Source organism: Achroia grisella, unplaced genomic scaffold (genome assembly GCF_030625045.1).
Source record: "Achroia grisella isolate CSIRO2021 unplaced genomic scaffold, CSIRO_AGI_Agris_v1 utg856, whole genome shotgun sequence".
In the NCBI taxonomy this organism is placed as follows: Eukaryota; Metazoa; Arthropoda; class Insecta; order Lepidoptera; family Pyralidae; genus Achroia; species Achroia grisella.
In genome coordinates, this window is record NW_026713045.1 from 1660202 (window position 1) to 1685445 (window position 25244).

At 31.4% G+C, this 25244-nt stretch overlaps 1 protein-coding gene across 1 annotated transcript in view; it reads left to right on the forward strand.

Annotated features, from left to right (window-relative positions):
- Positions 1–25244, forward strand: part of LOC131852602 (uncharacterized) — a 26741-nt gene continuing 1497 nt past the window's right edge. Inside the window, exons 1-4 of the mRNA XM_059203289.1 lie at positions 1–109; positions 16544–16652; positions 23747–23926; positions 24829–24965. Coding sequence (XP_059059272.1) covers positions 16544–16652; positions 23747–23926; positions 24829–24965 — 426 coding nt within the window. The 5' untranslated portion in view covers positions 1–109. The remainder of the gene's footprint in view (positions 110–16543; positions 16653–23746; positions 23927–24828; positions 24966–25244) is intronic.

Here is a 25244-nt window from a genome sequence, read left to right on the forward strand (position 1 = left end):
CCCCGCTACGTCGAGTATAAAAGACTTTGTAAAGCTGCCGCGCGCTATATTACAACTGTGCGTCTGTGATTTTTCCCGCCGCGATATTTATTTAATTCTTCCATAAAAGGTAAGTGATCTTGAATCTTACCTAGGTATGCAAAGGGATGATTTGGGATAGAGGACCTCCATCAGTCCCGTTACATAGTAAATTAATTTAATAAGTTCAGAGGTTAGTAGTACAGACCCTTAATTAGACAACAAAATCCTATGATCATCTCATTGCAAAACTATTATTTTACATTATTAAGTTGTACTCTATGAGTATTGTGTAATTTTAATTAAGAGATTAATTAGGGGCGCGTTCACATGTCAAGCTGATAAGCATTACGCCATGGCCCATGGAGCCGGCGATTACCCGTCTGTCAAGTGTGACACAAAAATTGCCAATTGAGTACTTGAGCCTGCCTGGGCCTGCACTTGCGTCCTTCTATTAATACGAACAAAACATCAGTACTGGTGTATAGAGACCGTATGTATGTCAAGCTGCAGTTGCGACACAGCCGATGTTCAGATTATGTTGGAGAGCCCTTTTCTACGGGGTTTCAACACGTCCTTATCAACAAGACGGTTGAATAATAATAAAATTATTTCCATAATATAATTAATAGTGTTTATAATGCTTTAATTTTATATAATACAAATGTAGCATAATATTTTAATATAATGTCGTAATATTAATTATTATATAATATGTGTTATAAACATGTGCTCTTAAAGATGAGCTAGTGTCGGTTACCTGGTTAAAAATTTCGTAATTCACATTAAAGCAATAACAGCCTTGTTTGCTTTCATTTAAAAGGATGTGAATTAGGCAATGATCACAATGTTATTATTTGTCGTGTTCATATTCAAGAGATTTATAAAAAGTATACATTACAAAATCTATGAAGGTCAACAAGATGAAAGATATTAATGACTTTCAAATAATACTTACTCGTGACAATTTATTACTTAAGTAAAATAGATCAGTTGATAAGAACTAACCTGTTTTGCTTGCATATTACACATTACAAAAATATTAAGTTGCATTTCATGACATTACAACAGTTCTCCAAATTATTAATGAATACATATGAAACATAATGAATTTGTATTAATAAATCTATATCGCTATATAATCCCAAATAATGATGCAACGACCACATTTTGCCATTGTAAAGTTATTAAACGAGATGTAGGTACATAGTACTGGTTTTTATGTGAATTTTCTCATATAACTTTAATATTTGGAGCAATTTAGTAATAAACATAATATATACAGACCTACGCAATTTTATGGTGTGGTTTTCGTATTATCAAATCTTGTCATCATAGATAATAAATGTATAATATCTAGTACACCCGTGGGAGAATAATTAAAACTTAAATTTATTATGTTTAAAGTTTGACGATATTCTTTGTCTCAATAAATTACTCTACTGTATTCAACCAAAGTAGACCTCAACATTTCTTATTGCAACAAATTATTTACTTAATTTTCATTTATTTATATTTTTATTATAATATTAGTCTTTCACGTCGACCGAAAGTTAGTGAAATATATTATATTAAAAAATTGATAACTATAAAATCTTAATAATTTAATTATAATAGGTACGTCGTAAATGTTGGAGGGAAATATCTGTATTCAATAAACCTTTTCAAATAATTTTCAATAATATACTAACACACACGGTAAACCGACTATTATTACCATATATATTTCATTGAAAGTATTTTAAAATAACATCAAATTTGAATGAAACGAAAAATCATGTCTTTGTGGTTCTATAATATCAATAATATGTAGTAAAATCTATATGCATAAAAGTGATAGCTATTTATTGATTTGTTCCATGATTTTATATTAGATATTTATTTGTGAAGATATTTTGTATTTACTCAATAACATAGATAACTTAACTATAAGATAGGACGCATTTTGTTTACTTCTTACTTTAGTTTTTATATGTCCTAGTAATAACATTAAAGTATATATCATTTATAAGCGTTCAGGCAAAAAATATTTGAAAGACATTTAGTTGTACATTATACGTGAATGACCGCAGTGAAGACCACTCGTTAGTACAGACTAACGACTTCAAAAAACAAGAAACGTTCTCAAATCGTCTCTATTATTTATATTTTCTGTATAAAGGGAGACTATATAAGACCACCTACATTTTCTGTGTTTTACCTATAAATTTCACTAACAATTAGCTTACTTACTCGCTGTCTTCTGATTTGAAGGTTGAGCTATTATTCTTTATGGTATCGATATGATTGTGGCAGGTAGTGTCAGCACTCGAAACCGGAAAAATAGCTAGTCGATAGACATACATACCTATTGACATACAATACATACAACAATGTTACTATATGTACGTATTGTATAAAATAAAATAAAGAGATCCTCACTGACTGCTGTATGAAGGCAGCCTTTGGGAACTTCAAATTTCAAATTTAGTATGTTTTCTGAGGCTTGCCTGCCTCAGAAAACATACTAAATTTGAAATTAGATAAAATTAGCTAAATGTAAAAAAAATTAAAGTGCATTCAGCAGTGGCAAATATATTTATATCTACATTATTATATTTGTTATCAAGAAAATTATATCTTTAATTGGTTAAAATAACCTATTAAATAATTATAATTTTCTTATGCTATCTGGAATATTAGAACCATTTTATACGCCAAGGTCAAGGCCTAATAATCCACGGGAATAGCATTGTTTCACATTTGTTGCAGAGTGTAGCGTGTATACCTGAGTCTTTTGGAGAAAATAAAACTTCTAGTAACCAAACTGGAGAGTCTTGAGAAATAAAAAATACATTGTAGCATATAGTCGCTTGAAAATAACAGTTCATAAACATTAGTTAATTATGTAATAATCAAATAAAAACGTTATACCTACTACCTAAGGCCTTGAATAATAATGGCAAATGGTAACTGATTACGAGTTTATTTAGTCTAAAATAATAATTCAAAAGCTAAACTTACTTCTTTCCTGGCCTAATTTGTACTTTGTTGATTTCTTCTTATGGGACAGTAATTAAGTCGGTTTTTGTTTTGTTATAATCTGTCTATCTAATTGTAAAACAACAAAAACGTGTAGTCTCTCAATTTCAAATCAACTTTAGTGTCGTTGACACGCACATTTGCCTCACTCGGTGCGGTGCAGATTTATTACAACTTAGTATCAGTTACGGCGGTTTTTGTTTCATCTATTATGTGCTGTGTTACCTCCGTGATAATTAAGTGATAAATAGGTATATCACCTTTGAATAGATATAATTATGATGTTGCTTGAAGTTTGATTTGATTCTCTCATCTCTTATTCGTATGATATTTTGTGTGTTACATTAAGGTACTATTCCGTACTAATTGCAGTAAGACATACTGTACGGTTCTTATATAGTACTATGTGACTCAGTTACGTGTTGCTTTGGCTCAGAAATTCTAATATTGAGATCAATAAAAACAATCCTATCTTTGAAGTTGGTCCAAGCTGCATACAGTGAGCCAAATTTCAAGCGAGATTTTTATATGTACATATAAGGATTGTGGTTTTATTTTACTTTACCCCATACTTAGCTTAAGTGACTTGAACATGCAATTCATAAATTACTATAATTATATAAGCAAGTTTGTCCGCGACTCCAATTATAATTTATTTCATGTTATGTATTAAACAATACTTTTATGTTGTATATATTAATTATTAGTTTTTTATACTTTAGGTGATTGTATGCTGTAATATTTGAAAAGGGTCTTTTTAAATTTTGTAAACAAAGGTAATAACAAAAGCATAGATTTATTCCACAAAACGACTGTTGGAGTATTTGCGGTTTGAACTGTGTTTCTAAGCAATCATCGAACAAAATTGCATTCAACTATTTACTGCTTACCTAAATTTCTACGAACCACAAAATTTAGAAACGACTTACTAATATAAATTTTCAAATTGTTTACCTACTTTGGTAATACCGAGTTTCTTACTTTTACAATTATTTATTAGCTAATTTGTTCGTAATATGACTTCAGTGCCAAAGTTCTTTGTCACATACTATTAGCTGGTTGCGATAAAAAATAAATCAAGCCCCAGCAAGTGACGTAAGTTTAAATATTTCTTTTCCAGATAACTACTAAATATTCATTCAAATCAATTCAATCATAAGCATAAACGTACTTAAATAATAAACAATGACTTTGTAGATAAAACGGAAGACCTCGGAGGCCTAGCGGTTTAGCACACAGCCTTTCCTACGGTGGTCGCGGGTTCGATTCGTTGCACGGTGCAAACTTTTGTTGAATATAGTACGATGTTTGTAGTGGTCTGGGTAATTTCTAAGTATATTATGTATGTATTTAGAAACAAAATTAGAAGTATTTATATCAGTTGTCTAGTATAATACAAATCTTGTTGTGATGCTGTGTTGTTTATAAAAAGAAGTTTTAAATATTGTTACAAGATACTGTTACTCTTAAAAAAAGCATTCTCTTATTTAATTGTAATTGTAAATGCGACATTAAAATTTAATTATTTTGTTATTGTCAAGTTTGTATTGAAACAGCTGTGCTGAATTGATTGACCTCATCATTCAATGACTTCTTATCGAATGCATCTGATTAATGTGTCATCAAGGTAACTTAAGTGTTTAGTTTAAGTATTAGAAGTGATGTAGGCTGATTACTACATATTACAACCAACTACATAACCTAGGTGTACACCTATTAGTTTGCGCTGTTAAATGAATTACGCCATATTTTGGGGCTTAGCACCTATTGTCATTGAGGAAGATTCTAGTTGTTTTGTTTTATTTGTAATTAATTAATTATTCAAAAAAGAACAAAAAATAAACAACGTACTTATACGTTTCGTATCACATTTACGGTATTAGGTACTGATTTCGATCGTAAATAACTATATAGGTGCAACTGCTTTTAGATTATTTAAAAGCTAGTATTTTCAAACATCGGTACCTAAGTAGTACAGAATATTATAAAATGAAACGTAGTAAAATATGAATTTTATGACGCTAAGCTGTAGTATTATGAATGTTGTAGTTTCATACAAACAAGGTAATAGTTGCGTCCACTTACTGAATACCAATTCCGATATTAATCGACACAATTTTTGGTTCTAATGGGAATTAATAACTATCTGTTGCAATAATTAGTTACAAAGTGTAGTTGCCTAGTATATAGTATGTTGTAGTTTATTAGTATTTAGTACTTTGTTATTATAATAGATTCATTATCATTTATATCAGTTTTAACTAAGATTAAACTTCATAACAAGGTTTTCTTCTGTCGTCAATCTATATAGCAATCAATTGTTCTCCGCTAGTTATTATTTTATACTACAATCTTAATTATATTCACTAAATAACATAGTTTTTATTGCTTTCAACTTAAGAGAACGTAATACGTAGGTATATTGTAAATAATAATTCTATAAATTATATAGGTTAAATCTGCATATCAATAAAAAAAAATGTAACAATATTAAAAATATATATCTCATTTATACATATTTCAGGTAAAGAATATTTATAGTGTTAAATATTTATAATGTAACAGTTGCCAATTTTGATAATAATATATGTATTCAATTTTCTACGATTGAGTCTTAAGTATATTATTAGACTGGTGGTTATAAATCATGTCCAATTGCGTATATATTTAAAAATAAAGCACTAATAAATGAACTTTGATATAATAAAAAAAAGTGATATTAATACACTAGGTACAGATAGTTCTCAATAAATCACTTGCAAAGATCGCGTTAATTACGTTACATGTATATATAATACCTACTGGCATTTATTTTATAAACATAATGTTTTAACTATTCCCTAGGTATGAACGAGTTTCTTAGCGAAGTTATTGATATAAATGGCAGTTGAAACATTTAGAAGCTTGCTATAAATAACTATATTTATTTTATATTTTTACATGACAGTATAATAAATAATAATTACTTCAACGAATATAAAATTGCAAAACGCTTTTCGCATATTAATGTTAAGTTCGCACGTGACCTTTTATCAATATAATAATATACATGACCCCTCGGGTGACAACGTGACCCCACGTTAAGAAACATTGCCTTGTCTTTCTTTTAAGCAGATAATCATTGTAATTCTAATTATAATTGTCATCATTAATCATTATCCTAACATTGTTTTGTAATAATAACAAACTCTTTCTTGGAATAAATATAACTTTATACAATAATATATCACCAGTATCAATAAAATAGTTCTAAAAAAGTTAAAACGGACAAGAAATTTTTAAACAACTTCCCGTAGTTGAAAATTATCGTATCACTGAGGTCACATGGAGAACGGATATACTTATATACATGTTAAAAACACTTTAGTTGTACTAATTTTTCTTTGTCAGCTGTAATGGTTTATTGTTATTTTTTATATTTTACTTTATTAGTACAGGAGAGTTTTAAACGTAAATGCTATCGTAGTCCTTGATTTTTTATTGTATTAATTTACTTGTACAATAGTAGGTATGGCGGATTCACTGCCTCTCTTAGTTATAGACCGTGTTGTATCGATTATTACTTCCAAATTTTATTATAAGCAGCAATTTGAAACAAATATACCCTTTCGTACCCGTTCTTATATAAATATATTCAGATATATAGATTACGCCTCCGTTAGAACCATATATGGCATAACAATGCTGCAACAACTTTATCTATCTAAATTTACCAAAAAAAAGCTATCCCACGGTATACGAGTGAACAACAATACATCGGTACGCAACGTATTCTCAGTGAGGCGGTCACGAGAACGAAGGACGACTTGAGTAACGCACGTCGTCGAATCAGTTCGACAATTCGATATTATCTCGCCGAATTGTCGACTTATCTGTTATGACTGTTTGTAATGACGACTCCAATCGGGTACCAGTTTCGAAAGGCCCAGGCGGCAGTAAGTTTGATGTTTGTTGGGACAAAATGTCATAGTGTTACGCAACGGTTCAAGGCTACGGCAGATGTTTTAAAAGCGAAACGACATTCTTGACGGTGCCCGACGATTGTACGCTCATTTTATTATTATCGTCAATGATAGCCAACAGGAACTACTTTAATACTCATATTAGCGATATTATGGACGATTACACTACATTAGCAGATTTTTGTATTTACTCGCTAATTTTGTTTTCAGCTACTACAAAGATATTTGATTTCATTATAAGTACTTAATACCAAATCTAATAAGAGAAGCCCCAAGCTAATAAGAGCTGCAATTATGAGTACTAGTGAATACTTTGTTTAGTAAATTCATAATGTCCATAGAAAACCACCCAGACCGATACAAACGAATACAATGCTTGTACGTGCTAGGAATAGAACCCGCAACAATCGGAAGTAAAGCGGTTTGCTAAACAATTAGACCACTGAGGCCGTCAATTGCTGACAGCAACTGTTTATTTAGGTACTTAACCCTTGATTGCAGTTATAATTTTCGTCAATGATATAAAACCGGATTTACGTAAATTCTTTTATTAGCGATATTACATTACGAAATTTGTATATTTACTCAATAATTTTGTTTTCACTTCATATATAATAAAAGTAGAAGTAGAAGTAGAAGTAGAAATAATATTTATTCAAATAAACTCAATACAAGCACTTTTGAACAGTCATATTCTTGATTCTACCACTCATTAGAATAGAATAGAATAGAAAATCATTTATTCAAATAAACTTAATTTAAGCACTTTTGAATAGTCATAACAATTTGTTTTTTATCTACCACTCGTTCGGAAAGCTGTCTCATCACAAGAAGAACGAGCAAGAAACTTGTGTGTTGCTCTTTTAAATAATCCTTGTAAGTTTACATTTACAAGTCGAAACGTGTGAATACAAACTACCAACAAGCACTAATTTTTTGGGTCAAATATAATCATGCAATAAGATTAAATCAGTCGTAGTGATAAGAACAGACCAGTCCCTACAAGCAGCACTCGTTCACGAGTATGACGGATGAGCCAGCCATCACTGCGCTCGACCATATTTTAGGGAGCCCATTGACCCGGCCCACCACGCCGCCACATGTCTGGACATTTTAGTGAGCATGACTACTCATTCCACACGACCACGTCACAGCTACAAAAATTACTATATGGTAGTTACAGTATTCGCACTTTACATAAGGATGCATGCGGCAATCAATACAAAAGCCGCTACGCTATCATATATCAAGAAAGCAGTATGTATATATTAATAAAGATGTTCAATATTTCTTTAAATTTTAATAATACTAAATTTATATATCACTATATATTTTTTAATAATGGCTAATAGGAATTACTTATCTTCCTATCTAATCATTGCAGCTATTATATTCGTAAGACAATAGCGCTCAAAATTAATAATTTTGTAACGCTTCATGTTAATTTAAAATAATAGCAGTTAAAAGCAGAAAGCACCTGAAACTATTAAATAAAATACTTAAAATGAGAATAACGTTTTATTTCAACTGCGCTTTATTGTAGTAGAGCAACTATATAATACTTTACTTTACAGGATATTTTCTTGTTCTCGCGCTATATTTATAACTCGCTGTTACCCGCGACTCGTCTGATTTTTTATAGATACTATAGTCTTTGTAATATAATATATATTCATATAAAATTTCATTAACATCGGTTCAGTCATCTATTCTTGTAATAGTAACAATAAGACAGACTATTTCTTTCTAGTTTATAATAATGTTATAGATGGTTTCGGTAGTAAATGAACATATATTTAAAAAAAAATATGTGTGCCTGTTTTAACTCGTTATCATCGGATACACGGATTTAAATAATTTATATTCAGAATTATTTTAAGAAATTTAAATACAAAATTATGAGCCAGGTGATTATGTTACCCGCATGGCCTATGATAACATTCGTGGTGATAGGGTTACTGTACATATACTACAATATTTCTAATACGATTTTTGGTCGGGGTAACTCCCAGAAAAAAAATTAATGATAAAATAACCTATTTATATATTACATTTTATCCCTGTATAATTGGTTGTCGTATTTTTCATAGAGGGATACAGTAATCCTTGTTAAGGGCTATGCAAATAGACCAACAATATAGTAACGGTAATATTTATATTATCAAAGGTTACTTATTATTTAATACACGGATGTACAATCTTCAAGACAAATGTTGAACCCAATTGATTCGCTACGCACTTTATGAGAAGCATCATCAGTAAGCACTGAACTATTGTGTCAATTACAGTTAACAAATGGTTTTATACTCTATTTTAGTACAATATTACATTAATATAGTACAATGATTAATACTAGGGGTTCATAAACATTATATTACAGTTTTAGCATAGAATGTATAAACTATAGTGTACAAAAAAAAAAAGAAACCAAAATTATACTATTATTGTTTTGCTTAGTAACGCGTTGATGTCTTTTATACGAACCGGCGGAGATAATTTATTTATTGACAATATTGGCTGATAAAATACTACATAGGTTCCATATAAGGATATATATAGTTACAGATTATTATAGATTAGGTGTATATATTATATTTGCTTATAACCAGTATCTACCTCAGTGTTTTGTACGTTTGCATAAACTATAAACGATCATTGGTATTGCGGCATAAAGATACAATTTCTTAGAGAAATTTTCATAAGACAATAATAAATTCAGATTCCTGATCTATCTTCATTTGTTCAATGCCGTCTGCTTAACTAATGTTAATGATAACAGTCGGGTTGATTAGAATATCGCAAGAAATAAACAATGTTTGAGTAAAAGACGTAGAACAAAAGGTCAAGTAAAATTATATGCATATGGCTTTAAAAATACTGACTGTTAACGAATGATAATGAATTTTCTTTAAAAAATATGTATTACATATTTAAAATATTGTGTCTGTCTTATCATTTCAGAGAATTTATCCTACGGCATTCTTAACACATTAGTTCGAGTAAGATGTAAAATATTGTATAATGTACAACCAATAGATTTTCGTGCATTAAGGAAACAAAAAAACAACAAAGTGTCGCCTCAGGGACTACCAGTTACAATAAAAATAAAATTGGAGCTATTTATCATAACGAGTTTCTAAATAGATTATGTGTCTTCAAATAATACTGAATATGAAAAATTATTACACGATGAGTAAATAAATTTATATACTTGGTATAGACACCTATTTATATAATATGTACCTAATAGAATAGACTGTTTATGAATACAAAAGAATATATTAAAAAAAAACATACAAGCCTTATTTATATTAATATATATGTTAGCTACATTATTGTAAAATCTTCGACATAACTAATAATTGTAGTAATATAATTTATTAAGATTTATGCATATATGCACATTATATTTTAAATGATACCGTTTATCAAGACCGACTCGACAAGGCCTTTACCACACGATCTATATTCGTGGAGGTCGGAGGTGTTAGCGGAGTGCGAAGAGGTTCCTTATGTCACGATGCAGTTCAAACAAATAGTTTTATAATATTTAACATTGAACTTGCTTCGAGGCCGGTTTGGATGTCGGTAAATTTGTTTCTATTCACGTAAAGGACAAAAGATGTGGTAGACAGAAGGTTGTAGTGCCGCATCGCCGTACCGTTGCGTAACTTTATTTCTTTTATGATATTTACCGATATACGCGGGTAATTACGTATAGCTAGTACCTACTAAGGAAATCAGACGAGTTCAATATGCAAATATTTGGTTAAAGTTTCAAATATTTAATCTGAATTACCTAGAATTTTATTCGATTATAATTGACTACGGCATTTTTTCTACTTTTTATTTACTACCTGCATTACCTACATGCATACCTATTTTATTGTCATGGTAGTGAGTTCATATTTTTGCTTACATGTTGGTAACGGTTACTATTTTCTAATCAATATGATTACATATAAATTTTACCAGCATTCAAGTTATTCATATAGATTTAAATATTATAGTAATAATAAATTGTATTCCGCGCATAAAATGAAAATATTATATTTAAATAAATAAAAAAACATTCCGAACAAAAAATATTCTTATTATCTCTGTTTGATAATTTGTTCTATTTTGTATTCTTACTGGTGTAGTTACTAGTTTTATTGCTGGAACGTTTGCGCGATGCTTATTTCGAATTCTCATCATTTATCGGTTTAGCTATAGAACCCATTGTTAAATGGTCATGACCCATGCTAGAATCTGCATACAAACATGCGTTCATTAAATTTTGTGATTTATATGCGCCAATAGTCGCCAATAAAAAGTTTCTCTTGGCAAATTACCCCACAGTAAAACAAGGGGAATATTATGTTAGAAAAATGCAATAGTTTTCATAGATATTAATTCACATCAAACTAAGCAAATTTTACAGATTTTCGCTTAGTTTACATAGATAGACAATAATTAAAATAAGAATAATTATTTTATTAGCATAGCGTTACATAAGTAATCTACTACTGCCGTAAATAAATTCAGACATCAACTTATCCGATACACCTGTTAATTTATAAATATTTTTTGTTTTATACTCCTTTCAAATACTAAACAATATCAGCGACCTAATTAGGGAACTGAAACGATATTATCACATAACACCGGGTATATATTTTAAATATAATTTAGTTACTGTTAACAGTAATGGAAGTAGTATATAGCTGGAGTAAATAGACATTTAGTTAGCTTGTAACAATTTAGGACACTAATATTTTTATAACTATATTCGACCTGCTGTTTTCGTATGTCGCGAAAGACGAACATGTAGTAGATATGTTTTTAGATTATAGAAATTTATTAAAAAATCAAATCATTCAATCATCTATGCATTATGTGTAATTACAGACACTTACTATAAGTTTAATGTACTGTTAGTATGGAATGTAGGTCCGAGAAGAAAAGTTTCTTCCAGAGGCCATAACTCTTTTCAAATAGGATTTTACATAATTACAATAGATACAATTATACAATTACAATAATAAGTATTAGTTTATCATTAGTTGAGTTACTGTTTCAAATATCCAATAAAAATAGATTAGAATGAGTATTTAATAAAAAAAAGTATGGCTATCCTAAAATATTGAAAAGAGAATTTTTCTATTTCCATAAAATAAAAAAATATAGTAGTCTACGAAACAAACAAGTATGGATGGCATGCCAGTAAGTATTTGGCAAGGCGCCAGATGGAGTGCAGCACAGTACTGCACGAAGCTGCACGAACGTGACCAAAACTGACGGTCCGGCCGCGGCCTCGTCTCGTTGCAAAACCCTAGCCAAATACATTGTGCCTGTGAACCTCGCACTAAATTCGCGATTGAGACACAGATCTGCGAAGAATACCATTGAACTGTTGAACACTTGTGCTATTGTTAAGCCCCGGCCTCCGGTTGTAATTACTTTTGTACGAAGGCCATCAATGATCTATATTTGATTTTAAATACATTCACATTATGAAAGATTTATAGATATTGTAATTGAACTAATGAATAATATCATCTAAAAATGTTATAATCTAATACCGTCTTGCTATCTACATATGAATATTGAAAATTGTTAGTCATATTCCCGGGTAACCTACTAAAAGGCGCGGCGGGCGGCTATCATTTTTTAAGTAAAAAATTCCCTTCGTAATAATAAAACCCGCTAATTATGTACATTTTTTAAATTAATAAATGTATATATATAAATTAATATATAAACACTGTCTGCTCTATTTTTTTCATTTTGTTCATTTCTTGATCGTTTAAGGCGGGCCAAGACGTTACCCCAGTGATGGTTAATATGTAACAGTCTAATGAAAAGTAATATCTGTAAGAAACAAAAAAGTTATTGGTAATATAAGTACCTAATGATTTCATGACGTACATGTATTACTAATAGTTACTTATTGAAATTTATTTAAAAATAAAATATGATCATTTGGTGACAGTGATGTACGTATTTCCAATAAGAGATAAATGTATTTTACGTAAAAGATTTCGATTTTATAAATGAACATCAGAATGTAACGAATGACGGTTTACTTCCTTCAATTATGATCTTCCAACTCCATAAAATTATAATAGCTTTGAAACATGATGATCATTATTAGATTTTGTAGGCGTAGAATAGAATCGACACTACCTTTGTTGTAATTACCATATTCGGCCGAGGAAATTAATTAAACTCAACCCTGAGAATGCACGACTGCATGCTGCCATAAAAATCATTGTGATGAGCCGATGTCTTACTTTATTGATTATCTGCTTACGATATTAACATTACTATACGACTTATATGGTACATACATGTCAAGGTTATGTGATGTAGGTTGAAACGCGTGATGTACCGCCTGACAACAAACGTTTCCGGGTTAATAATACACAGCCACGACATTATTCATACGTGTTTTTATCTCATCCTCGTTTGCGGATCCACAGATTCTATATCGTATTTTTTCCATGTAGATAATAAATATTTATTCGCACATCACAGGTTTCATCATAAAAGTATATACCTAATGATTATGCCGGTAGGTGCTTTATTATTGACACTTCTCAGTCAATTTAGTGGTAATGTTTAATAAGATAAACATCGTAAAATGCCGGGTTAGTCGTACCATGCCAACCAATAAAGAAAACGTTAAGACTTGCCTTCTTGTAACTATCATGGGCGTAAACTCTATACCTAACGATAAAATCATCTGTTAGGATTTAGCGAAAATATTTATTTATGCAACATGCAACATGTTATATATGTTTTTGAATCTTGCAATATAATAAAAGATAGGACACAATTAATAATAATTTCATGTTAATATCGCATGACATACGAGTTGTTACACTTAAGTTTGTTTTTATTCTATTCTAAAGACGGCTCCAGCAGCCTTTACAGATTGGGAGAAGAACCGGAGTTTCTTAGTTCCTTTAGCAATAGTTATTAGTGAATAGTTTAAAATAATTTATTGGCTTTCAATACCAAATTAGACTGTAGCTTATAAATGTTTAAATGATCGGTTCAAGAATATATAGATAATGACAAGGAAAGTTGTTCAATGTGATGAATATATTCATATATTCAACTAGTTAACCATTACGACAAACTCTGTACTTACTGTACACTCCGCATGAGGTTGCATGGTGCCGGTCACAGTTGACCTTTTAAGTATGTTTTCCTATAATAAAAAAATATTACTAATAACATTTTTGCAATTATTTTCCCACGTTCAATTGTTTTGTTCGATAGCGAGCCCATGTACTTAAATGAATTAAATATGCTCTTGTGGTTTAGAATTAGATCTACATCACCCGACAAATGCTATAACGCACGGAATATAGAAATGTAGATGATACTTTATTAAATTATTAACAGATGTAATACAAAAATAATATTGTATAACGTGTCATAATTAATTTTGCGGTTATAAGGTCGAAAAATTTCATTAGTCGCATATATCGCTCGAGGCATCGGCTTGTTGGCGACACGCTTACATAACGTCTGTTGACCAATATACTCTCGGCCTAACTCAACGTATCGAGAATATAAAAACAATCGAATCGCTTATTCAAAGTTGCCACTTGTATGACATCAGACAATGTAAATATTTAGACGTGATCGTATAGATATCTACCATAGTAGCTCAAAATAGTTGACATAACACACTAAGCAACAAGCCAACGAGGATAACGAATGAATGGATCGTGAATAATGTCACGAAATGTGTTAGTTTGTTGAACTGACCACACGTCGTTACACGAAAAAGGAAATATTACACAATATGAGACGCGCAATGCGGTCCAGTGCCCCAGTCCGCTGCTAGCCCAGACGTGGGCGACAGTAGACATATGATTTCAGTTGCCACTTCACGTAACAGCTTTCTTTCGTAAAATGGACTTCTTTTTCCGCATTTAGACTCGTAGTTGTTCATGTAGAGGCAGCCAGTTTAAGTTTTAAAACCCATCAGAGAATTAAAGATCATATCGTAAAATATAACATATAATTTATACAAGTGATTGCTACTAATATAAACTCAATTATGTCTAATCTCGAGACTCTGTCGGTTGCGTCCTCTCCTCTTATCATGTCACTAAATTCTGACTAGATACCTATAAAATAGCTACAAAACCAGTGCTTGACATTTAAACAGTGGACTTTATTTTACTTAGGATAATTACTTAAGTATTTATTACTTACCTACTAGTTGTACTGTATCGTGCAGTGTTGTATGGCTTAATTTTAATAATTTAATCATTACTCTGGGATCGAGTAACTTTTTTTTTTGTACCTATTCTTTGGATTAACAAACAAGCTGACGATCCACCTAAGGGGTAAATGGCAACCTTTGCTTTTACATGAAGAGCGTGACGAACATCACGTCATTGTGTTGCTCCTGTTGCATTCCGGAGAACTAAGAAGTCATGCCTCTTATCCTGAAATTTCATTGTCTTTTCTCACCCTTCAACCGAATCACAGCTTACAAAGCTAACAGCTTGTCGACTGAAATTCGAAATAGGTGAGACTGAGATACACACAAACAACTTTTTACTTAGTCTTCACCTAATAGCTATATCGTGCGGGGCTTGTATTAATCTAGGACATACCTTAGTTATATACCATATATTATTAAGTCAATATCCCTAATAATAATTAATTTGTTTCATTTAAATTATGTTGTAATTATTTTCAATGTATGTACTGTATTTTTATTCACACCGTGCTGTCGGTTGAGTGGGAAAGTGTAAAATTACATTAACCGTGTAAATGGAATTTAAATAATTGGGCATTGTTTAGGTGTTATGGTTTTGGTATAATTGAAATTAGAAACTTTGTTAAGCCAGTTACACGTATCTAAGTATTTGTATATTTCGGCTAACGATTCATTGTTTCGATTCCACCGTTTGTTTAGTTCTTAAATTAATTAAAACATTATTCCCATTGTTTTGGAACCGGTGTGAATATTCTACGTCTATAGTCCAGTGAGTGATCGTCGACCAAAACGTATAAGTATATTGATGAAGTTGTACCTACGTGGAAATAAACCTAATATATCTTTTATAATGATAAAACTGCAACACTACAAATACATATATATGTACACATTTAGACCGGATCCGGTCGGCGTCGTTCTGTCCCTAAAACTGACTCCGCCTACTGGTTCGATTGGATTTTTCAAACGACCCAAGAAACCATTAAAATAAATATACAAAATTTCATCCAAATTTGTGCAGCCAGTTGTGAGTTATTAAAATAATGACTTTAAAAAATGTCGGTATGGCTCGATATTTATTTGTAATATCATCTATTAATAAAACATTTTTAATGTATTATTAATTAAACTTTTTAAAGAAAATCGCAAATTTTTTGTAATAGATTAGTAATTTCATGAAATATTTATCATATCACAGTTGGCTCATAATGAAAATAAGTACGTTAATTTTAAAAAGTTTGCTGAATGTATGCAATGCTATTAGATTGCACGTGTACTTACATATATTGATTTCTAATTCGTTTGTCTACAGATGCAGACGTGGCTACTGCTCGCGTGCGCAACAGCACTTGCCACGCTGGCCTTCGCACAGAAGCCAGGACGCTTCCTTTCGCTTCCTGTACCCCAAAAATGCGCTAGCAGTAAGTAACTTCAAATAAACTGTCCTCACCTCCCGTTCGAAGTAGTTCTTACTTTAGCGGGACTCTGCATGGTCGACTGAGATGTGAATTATTCACCGATCTGCACACGTCACAGATTTTCACTGTGCGACCTATCTTTGGGCTACGGCGGGCCTCAATCCATCATCTCCAAAATTATATGTAACACGGACTTTTAGGTTATTGATGAAGCAGAGGTATCTTATCTACTTGATGAGAGAGAGATGTCGAGGGTTTTTTGAGGTAAAATACGGTGATAATTGGAATATTTAATTGATTGTTACAAAAAGTATTATGTCAAAAAATATAAATATGAAATTTAAAAACAAAATAAAAATACATCAAGTAGTTCTCTTAAAAATTATTGTACAGTAAGAGTGCCGTGGTCTAGTGGTTTATTATCCTGATTTACCTCAAAGGTCGTAGATTAAATCTAGCTAATGCCTTCCCAGATTCAGTTCTTCCCTTCAGATTTATATATTGTTATTTCTGTATAATTAGTATTATAGCACAGTCGTTTTGCTTTTAGTCACTGTTTCTCCACTTTTTTTTAATCTACGCAACGGATTTAGGTATAGTTTAAAGAATTGATTTTATAATGTTTATAGATATATTACACGCATATTATAGTTATACCAGAGATAAGATAATATTATATAGTTATGCGATCTTCTTCACATAAACCGCCCGTGCGATGACGAGATGAGTTGTTAGCTGTGTATATAGCTCAGAAACTATATGAATCATGGTTGATTATAACATGGCTAGCTATGAAGAAATAAACGTGCCGTAGTGTCACGTTTCACGTGCTGTTTAAAGTTCGGCACATCATGTACAGCTGCAATTCGTATTTTATAATACTCGTAGGTATCCATAAGAAATATTATTTACCGGTTTAAGTTCGGTTTACTTCATTGTATTGTCATATTTATGAAAACAATTTCAAATAGCATAGTAATATTAAAATTATTATATACAAACATTTTAAAAGTTAACATGTTTTGAAAAAAATAATTCACTTAAAAGCTATATATCTAATTTCAGTAGTAGTTACAACAATTACATGCGATGGAACACTACATGTAAAAAAGTAATAACTGATTGAATGATTCACTATAATTACGCAATGTAACACGTGCCTCGAAATATGTAGGTATGCTCTAGGATGGAAAGCAAAAGCTCGGGTCAATAACCAGCAAGGTCACGGACGCTGTGAAGGACGCTCGTTCGTCTATCATACAGCATCCAATGCGCAGACTCGTTTATTTTCGGGGCGCATTTCGCTTTCAACGTTATTCTCCCCTTTTATAGAAACTCTTATCATTATGGTAAATATAAATGTATCATAAAATAAAATTTTACTCATTCTAATTAAATATTGTGGATAAATATTAAATACAACAATTTAGAAAAGATTTTGTTTCAAATGATGTTTCAAATATTCTAACTATAAATTAATTTATGATATTAAGGATACTATAAAATTCTAGAAATTTGGAATTTTAGAATTTTCAATAAAATAATTTCGTTATTTCAAAACTCTCAATAAACAATCTCTTTTAAAATAGTACGAAAAGTATTTAATCCCAACGAACAAAACCCTCTATGGGTTAGCTTTCGTATACCTAATTGTAATCTGTACGTTATTACTAATTGAACTAATGAAACTTTTTAATACAATTAACATAATAAAATCAAATCAATATATTCCCAAACAGAATGAAAATAGGTATGCCAACCGTATGAAAACCTCGTAGAAATACTATTTTCGGCTATAATACGACTTTCATGGTCGTGTACTTGTGTTCGAAATTTGGATCTACGGAAATCGGTGAAAATACATACAATATAAATATATGACATATGAGAGGCAAATTGGACAATATAAGATTGTGAGTTCTTCGTACGATGCTAAATGTTTTAAGGTTACCAACGTTGCTTGAAATCCACAACACAACAAAAACGTTTCATAGAGTTCACCGATAACTGACTAACGAATGACGACTTTTCTTCTACACATTTCCTCCTATTTATAAGTTAATTAATAATGAACCGCAGAGCAATCTTCGTAGCGAAAATAGGAAACGGTTTAAAATTATTAAAGATTTCACTTCAGAAACTGCACACTTGCATCACAAAATCCCAACACAAGTAAATTTCCATTTTAGCGTTATTAGTGGACACGATTTAATACTTTCCTAAGCAGTTATATATTGTAATATCCTACGGATCTCTGCGGATAAAATGAGGATATTAACTTACAATACCACCAAGCTGGCCATGCGGTTTGGAATAATATTGTACTCTTATCGTATATAATAAAAAACAAGTCATTTATACATCTTATTAAAGGTAAATTTGAGCAAAATTAAATATTTTATTACTTCCATAGCCCAAACATTATACAATTACTTTTTAAGGTTAACCGTTTGTCTAATGACGTAAAAAATTTACGCCAAAATCGTACTCGTTTTACAACAATTATGTATGATTTGCTGATTTATAGACATCATTTTGAACATGCGATGGCGTCATAATACTTCCACGTAAGGCCTAGACTATAGATTTGTACATATTACAAGCACGGAAAAGTTAAGCAAATATGTCGTACTTAATTTAATCCTTTTTCGTCGCATCAAATGTTAAATATTAGTTTATTTGACTGTATCTTATGATATTTTTATTAAACTTCCCACAGCTTACGAACTATTATTTCGTATATATGAAACTGGAACCTTTCCTATATCCGATACATATATATATATATATATATGTAATTACATCCTAGACATAATCTGTCAGCGAGTAACATTTTTACATTATGTTACGCTCCGTGTTTACTTGCATGAATAATTCAGTTAATTAAAAGTTGAATAAAAGTAGAGGAAATATAATTTTAGGCATTTATTAGAGTTATAATATGAAGAGCTGATTTCACGGTCATCATCAACTTATTGTATACCTATATTACCAGTTTAGAAAACCGGAACCACCAGTAATTGACGAAGTCTAGTTCAAAGGTGAATGAATCTTACTAAATCCTATTAGGTATCATTATAAAATTTTAACACCGTAAATTTATTAATTTAAATTATTAAAGAAATAGATCCGTATGGTGACACCTTTTCTTACCATCCGTAGAATGTCGTAAGAATGTACCTTTAAATAATATAAAACATTCAGCATTATTATTTTATTACCTACTTTTTGTTAGAAGATTGAGAGGAAATTGGTGTATATCGATGGAATATGTCGTATAGTAAACGCAATATGACTAAGTCATGTAATGACATTCGAATATGCTGCAAAGATTCGACGAATTTTCACCGACACCGGTACACTTTAATTAAAGTCGTCTGCTTAGGTACTTTGTAAACTGTATTTAGTAAGTGCTGTAGCATTTCGGAGCTAAAAATTCTTGCAAATTCTACTATGTACCAATGATATTGATAAAATATAAGAAAACCTAATTATAAATGTATCTGAAAGTCGCTGTGCATCATTAATAAATATATTGCAGGTAGATACGTAAATATCAATACAATAAAACATGTACGGTTTTCTGTTATTAGGTAGGTACTACTAAATATCAACTCCAAACACCTAACAATAAAATTATATTGAAGATGATTTCAATGGTTGTATTTCGTCAGTTAAGTAAAGGTTGTTTAATATCAATGGACAGTAAATGATTAAGGGTTTCATCATCCAACTCGCTAACTTACGTACTGAATGCCGATAACATGCCTAGTATTACAATAGCGTAACTTAATTGCTTTTTTACAATGCTTTTAAATATCCTATGTAATTGTATTATTGGTTTTTTGGCCGGTGTCTAATTAACATGAAGCAGTTACATATATCGAGTTATGTAGGTATCTACTTGTAGCTAAAATACGCAAGAATCATATATTGTACAATAACTCCTTTTAGACAATATATTGAACATTCAAGGATAATATTACCACTGAATATATATTTTTTTCATGTTTTTGGTGACTATTTTATTTCCTTCTAAAGAGACTCTTACACCATTTACCCTATGTGGTAGATACTTATCTATAAGTATATGAAGTTATTATCGATACAACTTTATATTCGATAACTAAAAGAATAATAAACTATATATTTGCTTGCTCACTCGTCTCATCTATTAATAAATCTAATACAATAAAATTAAAATAGAACTGAGTTTTGCAACACGACCTTCATCCGAAAGAGTTTACCTTTCAATAATACGAACCAATAATTTATATCATCCGACATTAATATTACAGTAATATCCTCTTGAACAACCTCAATTGGGTTTAAAATCACTTAACATATGCTTTTATTGATGACTTAGAAACGTGTAAAAAAGACTAGCAAAATCTACTTACTTCTCATTCTCACGCAGCGGAATCTGGTTTTGTAGATAGGATACATATTAGTTCTGAATCTGTTCCGTGCACCCTCATGTATGCAGAAAAATTAAAGTTGCTTCTTTATATCCCGTTAAACCATAGTTTTTGTCGTAAGATTGGTAAAGTTGAAATTGGCGCGATTAGTTTGGATTTTATAGCATTGGATTCTGTAAAATATAGAAATATGTGCCTATAAACCTAAACTGCTTATTCGCATCTCTACCTAACAGATAGCACAAGTAATTCACTATTTGATTCTATTCAATAAACTCACGTAGATATAGCAATATTTACATAATATAGTATAGTTACTATATTATGGTATAGGTAGTTGCTTACCAGGCAAATAGCACCTACTAGAAACATGCCTACCTGTATATAGTCATAAGACAACGTTCCAAAGATTCCACAGTGTAAGGATAATAAGCCCATACCGACATCTGCAATCTAAATATGTGATTACATGCGTACATAATTATGTTGAATATTTTGTCCGTAGCTGTTTGTGGTTGATCATCGACAAACAATCGCACATCCGTTTGTCTGTCACCGCGCAAGGTCTCAGCCGCATTAATTGTCCGCCGTGCGAACTAACACTTACAGTCGCAATCACGGCAAATTACTAATATTTGTGCAATTGTATGTAATTATGAAGCATACTGAGCGCAAAAAGCTCGTAGCGTCCGTTGTAGGTACTTGTATTGAACACAAATAAGGGTCTTTATTTTACACTTATGCAATATTCAATTCAATATCAATTGATAAATAATGCTCGTATTTTTATACCTAGCCAACGTGCCTAGGTAGACTTTGTACAAAGTCTTCTATACCGTGGTTTCGTATACGGTAGTATCTCAGTCTTACTACGATCTATTGTACCTAAGCTTACGCCCAGAGGCTTGCTTTATAGTCTGTTTCGGCTAAAGGGAGAGATATGGCAGTGGAATTATGGGGTACAGAGGCATGACATTCTGAGTCTGATGAAGAGTCACATGAGTTCGCCGGAAATGGTAACATATGAGATAAATAACGTCGTCATCCACTTATCATCAGGTGTACATTATAAAGATATATAGGTAAGGGAAGATGTAATAAATTATTATTGTGTGACACTTAAGATTTGTTTGACCTATGATTAGTCATTTAAATCGGTCTAGGGTGTAAAAAATAATATAACGACATTTTAATCATACCTACGAATGCTAATGGTAAAAATTCAAAGTCATATAGGACATTTTGAGCTACTTAGGTATATGTTAATGTTCTACTCTGTCAGTTCAACTAGCCGGAAAAAAGTTGCAATGAACTGCCAAGAAACTAGATTATTGTTGGGCAAAGTTGTCTATGGGCATGCCAAATTGTGATGGAGATAGGGCCTGAAAAGAATGATAAGACATGTGTATAAACAATGTAATATTGAAGGAATTCAGACCGGAGTGAGATTAAACAAACACAAAATGGAGAGGGTGTTGTCTGATACCTACTAAAGTCAGTAGTCTCCATCTTGAGTAATTATCCATCGTGAGATTTTAATAAATTTGAAAAAACAAAAGACGTGCTAGATATTCTATAAACATTTGGAACTCGGTCTACTATGCAGAGAGGTCTGCAGGCTACCAGACAGAAAATAGATAGGCATTGAACGTCTATTTATTTTCCTGCCAAATATGTTAAATTATATTATTTTTTATTTGTCATTATCAAGTGATTAATGTTGTTAAAACTTAACTTCATTTGTAGCTTACTAAGGGTAGTAGAGTACCAAAAGTTCATCCGCTAGATAATCCCTGACCTAGTTGGCATCTCGTGACAAACGCATCTGTTTGCCTCCACGCCTGTCGCCACAAAACCGCCGTTGTCGCGATATTATCTGCCAAAACCCACCTAATATATAAAATAGGTATCTATTCTCCTTGAAACATGGAGATAACTTGCTCAATAAACATAGAAAATAAAGACGTTTATCCATGTTTATGGACACAACAATTTTACAGCTATGAATTAATAAACATTCTGGGTCAGTCTATACCTACCAACGACCATTACAATTGCGTACGATTAATAAAATTACAAACATTTCTAGGATGACTTTGTAGAAACGCGAGGACGACATGTTACCTCAACGCAGTTATTTGTCCTTAGACCTCAGAATGTAGCTTCATTGAATCTATTTAAAGTATTCATATGTATCACCAATATTTTTGTGTTTTGGACCAAATGAGCTAATCGGGTTACTCTCATTTTTATATGATAAAAAATATACTAATATAATATATAATATTTCACACAAGAATTGTTGCTATTGTAATGTAATTCCACGATTGTATGTAAAAAACAAATGTTGTAAAAATGTCGCGGACGGATGACAGTTATGTAACTGAGCGCACCATTGCGAAATTATCCTTATAACAATTTAGCATGATTATTACGTTTTGCCGAAGGAATCTCCAATGTCATGACCGTGGTTGTATAGTTCAGTAGGTGCATGACCTGCCTACGAGGGTCGTTACTTACCTATGCGGCATGTAAATTGTCTGTCGCTATTTATTTATTCATACTAAGTATATCTCATGTCACTTGAGAACAGCCACTAATGGATTCCTTGTTTTAAATTAACAGCCATGTCAATAGGTCTAGGTGATTTCAAATCTCAAAACGACTGTATTGTTTCAGGACCAAAGCAGTTCTTCTACAGAGGCCATCATTACTTCTACAGTGGGCGAGTGCCGGCGCTCGCTAATAGGAAAGTAGATTGGTTGGATGGCAGAAATATTTGCCGCGAATACTGCATGGATCTCGTCTCTATGGAAACGCAAGAGGAGAATAATCTGATCTTCCAACTCATTCAGCAAAGTATGTTATAAAAATTATTTATAATATGGAACCACACATATCGTTTATATAGATGTCGCAACACGTTATTTGCGTGTCAATACTTGCCCATAAATTAGGTGCTGTAGCGCCTAATTGACTCCAACAAATTTCAAATCCGAGTTTCATAAAATTTATGTTGAAATAAGTTTAGACGATTGATAAAATTAGCATTATAGATGGTATTTTAATGCTGGAGGGTGTTTGATATCAATAAATAGCTACTGCAACATCAATACAAGTGTGAGGCAAGAAATTTAGTAGTGACATGTTTATTTTCCAAATTGAAGTACTTGGCTACATCTATCTCTATCGGTCTATCGTTGCAACACTTGTAACCTATAGATACCTACTCGAGTTTTATTATCAAGTATCTGTTCAAACCACAAGGTAATGATGACTGGTGTAAACCTTCAACTTTGGTATCGTGACCTTATTTTATAATTCCTAGAGACATAGTTATATATAAAAAAAATAGTTTATGTAAGTGTATAAGTAAAGTGGCGGGTGAAGAAAATGATTTCATGTTTACCTGTATTCTTACTTCTTCATATCCATTCGTAATAAAATCTATTATACTTTCTATAACTTCTATATGGCCATGTGCGTCTCACTTAGGTAATACAGTATGCACAAAGCTCACTTTGTAAGCTGTTTATATTAGAGGCTCTTCTGATATGGCAGTGTACGGAAGCGTAACCCCTTAATCCTTCGGAAAGGCAAGTAATGAATGTATGTCATCCACGATTATGCCAGTGGTGAAGAATATTCAAATCTAGATACTGAACTCGATCGATTTTTCTGCTAGTTAGTGAAGATACTTTACATAGTTACAACCTAAGTATGTAAAATCTTTGGACATGAAATATTGTTTTCGTTTACAGATGATGTGCCTTACATTTGGACCTCTGGTCGTCTTTGCGACTTCAAGGGCTGCGAATCACGAAAAGATCTCGAGCCCAAGAACATATTCGGATGGTTCTGGTCTGCTAATAGAGAAAAGTTGGCTCCTACCAACCAGGTATACGCCGCTATTAAAATATTATTATAGTATTACTGCATTGCTTTAATAATAGCAATAAACCTTATTGCAAATAGATAATCATAGGAGTGATAAATAATTTATGAGTTCTTTGTTATATCAATCTAGGACATTTCCCACAGCGCCATCTAGTCTTGAACAAATACATATTAACTCGTACTATGGATACTAAACTATATAAATAACGATAGAAATACATAAATACTGCTTTTTTTGAAAATTCCTTCACTAATATGATCATTTTTATAAATAAAAATC